The sequence below is a fragment of the Frankliniella occidentalis genome, unplaced genomic scaffold (assembly GCF_000697945.3).
Source record: "Frankliniella occidentalis isolate FOCC.00 unplaced genomic scaffold, Focc_3.1 Scaffold308, whole genome shotgun sequence".
NCBI lineage: Eukaryota > Metazoa > Arthropoda > Insecta > Thysanoptera > Thripidae > Frankliniella > Frankliniella occidentalis.
This window is the reverse complement of record NW_026267433.1, coordinates 99,979-107,887: the sequence shown is the minus strand read 5'-3', so window position 1 is coordinate 107,887 and position 7,909 is coordinate 99,979. Positions and strand designations below refer to the sequence as shown.

At 43.9% G+C, this 7,909-nt stretch overlaps 1 protein-coding gene across 1 annotated transcript; it reads right to left on the bottom strand.

Moving 5' to 3' along the window:
• Nucleotides 1-5,379: 5,379 nt before the first annotated feature.
• On the bottom strand, nucleotides 5,380-7,891 carry LOC127751005 (E3 SUMO-protein ligase ZBED1-like). The gene is made up of 3 exons (XM_052273861.1): nucleotides 6,920-7,891; nucleotides 6,126-6,450; nucleotides 5,380-5,877 (listed from the first exon to the last, which is right to left on the bottom strand). The coding sequence occupies exons 1-3, from the start codon at nucleotides 7,850-7,852 to the stop codon at nucleotides 5,471-5,473; spliced, it is 1,665 nt and encodes a 554-aa protein (XP_052129821.1). The 5' UTR covers nucleotides 7,853-7,891; the 3' UTR covers nucleotides 5,380-5,470.
• Nucleotides 7,892-7,909: the final 18 nt, after the last annotated feature.

The following is a 7,909-nucleotide window of genomic DNA, read 5'->3' as shown; positions in this document are numbered from 1 at the left end:
GGTGTCCCCGCATCCCAGCTGCCGGAAGGGGCGGCGCTGCTGCAGCACCCCACCTGCCTGCAGCTGCGTGAGGCTGGTGGCTCTTCATGGGCGGGGCGGGGCGAGGTGCTGTAAGGGTCGTGATAATTCCTCGCAATATTTTGAGAATGTTGTCTGGTTGGCTGGCGCTTTAGGTGTGACGTGATTCAAAGAGTAAGTGGGATTGGAACATCGAAAAGTACAGGTACAACTAACTGTAGAGTGAGATGCGTGAGCAGTTAGGCACTTACTAGTGTGAACTTGCCATTCCCAAAGAAGGAGCCAATAAGGAGGAAGCACATCCAGTGTACCGTGAAAACAATACAGACGTTTACAGCATTGTAGTATTTATTACCTAATATGCTAATTTGTTGAAATATTTAAGACAAAATATTGTCAATAATATCTGACATATCAGTCTAAATGCTTACAAAAGCAGATTAAAATATGTTACAAATACTATGATATGGCCAGAGGTATTGCTTGTACAAAAGAAGACATAATAGTAAAACAAAAATTATCAACAGCATGTAGCATGTAATAAATTTCACCCTATGACCCTTTTTCTTAAAAAATAAATAAATTGGTTTCCATCACTACATTATTTTTAGTTAAGTATTACTTACGTCAGGTGAGATCAATAGTAAATATTTTAAACAAAGTACGTATTATTATAATGTCGGGTTAGTGATCACAAGTGAAAGGAACTCGGTATCAAAAAGTATATCTAGACTGGACTTTTACTGTCCATAGAAAGGAGCGGTTTTGTGCACATCTCAACCGGATGCAGATTTAAATCTAGCAAGTAACAAAGTAGCATCATTTTTCTAGTTAATTACTTTTTTGCCCATCATTAAGTTGAAAATTCCTCACCCGCTACACTCTCAGCCCGTTACTGACACTTTGCAAATACACAATGAACTTGCTTTTACATCAGTAATACTCACAAAATTGCACGTAATACTCACAAATTTAGTTATTAATACTAATTATTTTGTTAGGAATTACTTAGGAAGATGATCCTAAGTACTTGCTAACAAAATAATTAGTATTACTGACTAAATTTGTGAGTATTACGTGCAATTTTGTGAGTATTACTGCTGTATAAGCAAGTTCATTGTGTATTTGCAAAATGTCAGTAACGGGCTGAGAGTGTAGATTCAAATCTGCAACCAGTTCAGATGTGCACACAAATGCGTCTATCTATGGACAAGAAAAGTCCTTGCAGATATAGTGTGTCACACATACCCTGAAAATTGTGTTCTTGACCAAACCTAGAACATCGGCTTGGAACAATGCAATTAGCTTAGCCCGAAGCCCAAGTTCTAAGTTTGGCCATGAACATTTCTTGGGCCAAGAACACACTTTTCTGGTTGCGCTGTTTAACTGGGTAGCAAGCATTTTATGCTAAAGCATTCCGGTCAAGCTGAAATGCAGAAAAAAGCAGGGAACAAGAAAGCGGAAGTCACCGTGCTAAATCATAGCTATTCCCGCTCTCTTCTTCCTCGCATTCTTCTGCATTTCAGCATTACCGGAATGCTACTTTCGCTTGTCCCTACGCAACTCCGCGAAATAGGGCGTTTTCCTCTCTCAGAATACGTAGTTATCTCAATTTTTTTCGAGAAAAATCGATACGTGGTTTCGCCAGCCCCTAAGAACTTTGCATGGTTTTGGCAGCGCCGGAGCGCCGTGCGTGCTTTGCAATAGGGACAAGCGAATTTGGTTAACTAAATATATATTGCAGCACTAATAAGCTTACAGTACAGTCGTCTTCACCGATGAGACGTCGCACCGCTCCTCAGACTGCCGCGTCAAGAACGTGTGGCGAGAAGATGGCACCAGTTAAGGGGGCATCCTAGTGTAGCGGGCTTAAAATAGGGGTGTTTTCGGGAATTTATTTTTGAAAAACTAAAGCTCTCGGAGCAAAACCGATTGCGGGGTTTAATAGATATCACTTTAAGCTACAAAATCCATTGTCGCCGGTGCCGGCTACCCCTCGGGTAGCGGAGCTATCCCCCATGAGGAAACACGCTGCAGCAATGTCATCTCATGGTGGGCAGTCTGGAGGTCGAGCCGTTGGTTTTAAACAGTCGACTAAAAGAGGAAATTAAACTTTAGGAGTGTGGCTATCGTGTGAACCAGGAGTTTTGCGATAGAGCAAAATTTACAATTTTTTTGAACGACTGCTCAAACTTTTATGATAAAATTTTGACTAAAAATCTTAATGTTTTCAATTTTTTTCACTGTGAAGGAGGTATTCGAATACAGATATCCTGGTTCAACACGATAGAGATACGCGAGAGGAACAACCACGAAAAATCGCAACCCGATCGGCCAAGCGGTTTGGCCGCTAGAGTGCCCACCAGTTCGAAAAAAGGCGTTTCGAGAAAAACGACGTTAAAGTTTTGCGATGCCGACGGAGCGTTGCGTACTGCTTCACGCGCTACCCTCTTATGGGCAGGAGAACTCGAATTGACGCGCCGGACAAAGTGGGCTGTAATCTAGTGACCATAGGGGATTTTTTGAGACCAAAATATTTTTTTCCATTTTTTGAGCCCACTACACTAGGATGCCCCCTTAAGATCGGCGATCTCAGAGTGTTGCACGCAATCGATTTGTTTCGCATGAAAAAAGGCCTCTCTGGTTAGAACTGCGTCAAAGCAGATTTCTGTTTTTTTGAAAGGAAAGAAAGTGAAATTACCGACTCCTCCTTTAACTCGACAGTGCACGGAAAAAAATGAATTGGTCGTCAGAACTAAATATTAGTTAATTTCGTGACAATCGATCAAAAAATTGTTGAGGTAACTAATAATTTGTTTTCAGAACCAAGATTAATTTGTCAGAACAAGCTGTTCGGTGCCTGAGGTAACGCATTCGTTCTAAAAACAAACCACGAAGTGGCTCCTGCGATCTTGGTCCTGACAACAAATTATTACTTACCTCAACAATTTTTTGATCGATTGTCACGAAATTAACTAATATTAAGCTCTGACGACCGATTCATTTTTTTCCGTGTGTTCTTGCAATCCGTGCGATAATTGAATTTAGACCGTTTGTATGCTTTGAGTACACAGTAAATCTAAAAGGACTCTTACTGTCCACAGAAACACACGTTTTTGTGCACTCCTCTCAACCGGATGCTGATTGAAACTTAGCAAAGTGAGGAATTTGCGTCTTCATAATGGACCAAAAAACAAATGTCCAGAAAGAGGAAACTTACTCGTCACTGCAAATCTGCATCCAGTTAAGATGGGCACAGAAACGCGTCTTTCCGTGAAAAATAAAAGTCCCTTCAGATTTAGTACGAACATCTTTACCTGCAGTAGAGCATTCCGGTGAAGCTATAATGCAGAAGAATTTAGGCGACAGGGAAGTAGAAATCATCATGTTAAAACATTATGATTTCCGCCTTCTTTTTTCCTGCATTCTTCTTTCATTGAGCTTTATCAGAGTGCTTTATTCCTAATTTTACCTGTGACAACTTTGTATACTTGAAATGGACAAGATTCCATTTTTCCGTGATAGGATCTGGTAAAGATCTGCTCAAAAATGCGCCTTTCAGGGACAAAAAATGTCTTTAGATTAAATGTCTAGCTTTATATTTTAGCCCTTATGAAAAATTATGTTTAAGGTATGAGCCAGAAAATGTGGTGGAGACGCGTGCCAGTGAAAGGGTCAGCTTAATGCAGTGGTTCGCCTTTTCTGGCGACCTTGGATCCATTGCTGTCCAAAACTGTCCCGGGCGGATGGATGCCATTTTCTACAGGTAGGTTCACACTAAATCTGAAGAGGCTTTCATTGTCCATAGAAGGACGCGTTTTTGCGCGCATCTCAGCCGGATGCTGATTGGAATCTATCAAGTGAGGAATTTGCATTATAATTATTGACAAAAAAACAACAACAATTGTCCAGAAAAAGGATGCTAGTTCGTCACTGGTTGGATCCAAATCTGCATCCGCGGTTGAGATGTGCACAAAACTGAGTCTTTCAATGGACAATAGAAGTCTTTTCAGCTTAAGTGTGTTCAAATTTGTAATTTGGATGGCGCAGATTTGCATGTAGCACAGATGTGCCTATGTGATAGACGCATCTGATCCACTGTAAGAACGATGTCTTGTATTTCAAGCAGATGGCTTTGAAATCCTACTCATTTTCCCTTCAATTTCAAGCAATCTTCTTCAACAACAAGATAGCATTTTTATCGTAATCAGATGAGATCTAAAAAAGTGAGGAGTAAATGATTTTCTGCAAATCAAGCTGAAACGCTCACTTTGATTATTTCTAAATCTTTATCCCGTGAAACCCGCCCCGTATACATACTGTATACATACTGTATACATACTGTATACATACTGTATACATACTGTATACATACTGTATACATACTGTATACGTTCCACATACAATCTATATGTGTGCATACAGGTGACGTATACGGTTCGTACGCGGTCCAAGTACGATCTGTACGCCGTATGTGGTCCGTATGTGGCAGCTGGATGTGTGCCCTCCATACACTGCGTATGCAAGCCTTACATAAACCGTACGTACTGTACTGGTACTGAACACATACGTTCTGTATGCTCGCATACGGTCCATACACGGCACGTGTATGCGTACCTTATGCACACGCGAGGTTGTGTCCGTACTGTATGTCCTATCAGACTGCCGTATGCGAGGGGGCCACCACTTCAACTGAGGATGTACACAGGATTACGTGATTACAGGGATTACACGTCAATTTTGAGTGATTACACGTGAATTTTGTTGAATTTTAGGCTCTAAAACCATCAAATTTGGACAATAAGGTAAAATTGAGTGATAATGTTTAAAAATTTGGTCAAAGATTACACGGAATAGACAAGGATTGCGTAGGGATTACACCCTCATCTGTACACCGGATTACGCGAGTGGTGGCCCCCTCGGCCGTATGTGTGCTGTATGGTCACGGCCACAGTAGGGTGCCGTATGTGTCAAGTATGTGTCGACATCCGACTGCCTAAATATCAAATGGCTGACTTACGCTGCGTACTTTCGTAGTTATACTGTACCGCATGCACTCGTGTGGCGGGTTTAGGGGTGGGCGGTATTATTTTTTCAAAACCAATAGAGAATATATTTTTATATTGGAATTCGGGGCAATAGCAATATTCTGTATTGGATATTGACAATATTGCCAATATTGACAATATTGCCAATATTGACAATATTGCCAATATTTGAATATTGTCAATATTTGAATATTGTCAATATTGGAATATTGTCAATATTGGAATATTGTCAATATTGGAATATTGAAAATATTGGAATATTGATAAAACTGTAAAATAATCAGCAAATCATTTGACAATGTGGGAAAAGACGACAAAAGCAACGTAATTTCAAGATGTATTTTTAATCTTTTATAATACATGACATACGCCGGCATACGCCCCTGCAGAGAACATATAGCAGACTAACTTGGGACGGGCATGTACTTTTGATTTTTGGCACAAAATATTAACTTTTCTGCATTGTTTCCTGACAGTGAGCACCTAGTATCAATTATGACATCACCAGAAGTACTAAACACTCTTTCAGACGGCACACTGGACGCTGTTATAATCAGGTATTTTCTTGCAAGCCTGACAAGTAGTGGGAACTGACTTTGATGATCTTTCCACCACTTAAATGGGTCTGACTCAACCGGTAGTGGAGACATAAGCGAATAACGATCCACTTCCTGCAAAAATTTGTCCTCAATTGAAATTGAACCGCTATCTCCACCTCCACCACCAGAACTAGACTCAGCGGCAGCAGCAATCTTCCTTTTCTTGGAAATATTCGATAAAGCCTTTACGGCTTTGGGGGTCTTCTCTAATTCTGCGAAAACAGAAAAAAATATGTTGGTATTGATATAGAGAGTGCGAGGTGAGCATTTGAAAGTACCGAGACTGAGTGGTTAAGAGAAGACGCAGGAGGTGCGGGCGGGTTTGCCTACTCGTCCTGCCCGTAAGGCGCTATGGCCCCCTCACCTCAGGCATGCAAAAACGCCCGCACCGGCGTGCGCGTGCGTCCCCTCTGTGTCACCCGGCACCCGGTATGGGGGGAAATAGAGGTTGGCTACCTGCCTGACTCGGACGAGTCGGAAGGGTTCGGCTGCTGCTCCGGAAGTGGCATTTCCTTCAGCTCAGCCAAGAGCAGCAATTTTGCATGAGCTCTATCTTCCTCCAGTATCTCTTCTCGAAAACGAGGGTCCAGAAATGAGCATCGAGCCAAAACTCCGTTACAAGCGCGCGCTGACACGTAGTCGACGTCTCGAGCTGAAGCCAAGGGGTCAGGCTTGAACCGTTTCTTGAGAAACTGAACTACGGTACCCTGCATGTTCGTAGGGATAAGTTCGGGATCCTGGGCTAGAGGGATATCGTCATCGTCGTCGTCGTCATCGTCCTGTTCCTGTAAAGAACGGAGATGCCTCTTATAATTACTGTGAATTTGTAACGCACAAATTGTGCGATAAACGGGACCGTCCGTCCGTGCTGCAAAACACTTCCATGGCCCCCGCGCCGCGGGCCGCGGGTGAGCGAGGCGAGGCGCAGTGCTCCGCGCCCCGGCCCCGGCCAGCTGCCAGCTCCTCGAGGCTCGAGGCGGCGCAGGGCCGGCAGCGACGGCAGCTCGCAGCTCCGCTCCGCAGGCGCAGGCCGCACGCCCGCAGCGCGCTGCCGCGGCCGCGGCTCCCTTCTCCAGGAGGCCGGGCCGGGGGGGCAGCGGGGCGCGGAGCATGCGTCGCCATCCATTTCCCTCGGGTGCATTTAAAAGGAACAATATTGAATGACTTACCTCTTTTCCTTCACGTTCCTGCGGCTCTGCTAGGTCGAGTAGATCATCCCCTCCATACAAATGACTGTGAGGATCAATCAGGTACATCATAGGCAAAATGAAGCTGCTCGTCGGGTAGGTTTCTGCCCCAAGCACAGTGGAAACCTTCTCTATCGGCTTCATGCCCTTGATGTACACTTTTAGCACGCCCATGCAGTCCCGTGACGGGATTATTTAAATATTTCCCTCTTGCATATCTGGGAACAAAATCCAAACGCCAACTGTAGTGCTTAACAACCGCCTCCGCCAACTGAAGGTCGACCCACCAACGCGTCTTGCACGGCGATGGTATTTTTGTAGGGGTCACGTTGAAACGCTTCTTGGTACTCTCTTCATAGTGGCGCCAGACCTTGTCTGAGTTAAGCCAGTTGCGCACTTCATGCACATCCTTCAATGCACTTTGTAGCTTTTTGCATGTAGACATGAAAGCATTTATGCCATTGTTGACAGTATGGGCAAAGCATCGCACGTGAGGCGCTGGTAGAGCTTCGACAGCAACCCGCATATTATCGCCATTATCAGTGGTAAAAGCCGCAATGCTCCCTATTGGCACTTCCCACTCGGCCAACATTTCTTTTAGTACATCGCCAAGGTACTCCCCCGCGTGGTCTTCTTTCAACAATCTACATCCCAGTGTTACTTCCACTAGTACCCATTCCTGGTCCAGGAAGTGGGCAGTCAGCGACAAATAACTATCCCTAGCTTCAGACGTCCACCCATCCGTAGTGAACGCCTTAAAGTGTGCTGCACTCAGGAGGCCTTTCACAACGCCTTTAGTTTCTTCATACATTTTGGGTAGGTATGTAGCAGTCAGAGTTCGTCGTGAAGGGGGCTGATAGCGAGGGTTCAGCACACGCATCATAACGCGAAATCCTGGCTTGTCCACAGTATTTAGTGGTCGCATACAAGAAGCAATGTAATACATTACAGCCATGTTGCAATTTTTCCTTTTGCTTTCCCTCCAGTGGCCTAAAAGCATCTAGCTTTTGTTGAGTCGACGTGGCAGGGCTGAAACACAAGGAAAACAAAACTAATT

Coding starts and splice junctions, on each gene's coding strand:
- LOC127751005 (XM_052273861.1), bottom strand. CDS start 7,852: ATGCTTTTAGGCCACTGGAGGGAAAGCAAAAGGAAAAATTGCAACATG. Junction 6,451..6,919: donor AGCTTCATTTTGCCTATGAT/GTACCTGATTGA, acceptor CGTTCTTTACAG/GAACAGGACGATGACGACGA. Junction 5,878..6,125: donor TTCCGACTCGTCCGAGTCAG/GCAGGTAGCCAA, acceptor CTGTTTTCGCAG/AATTAGAGAAGACCCCCAAA.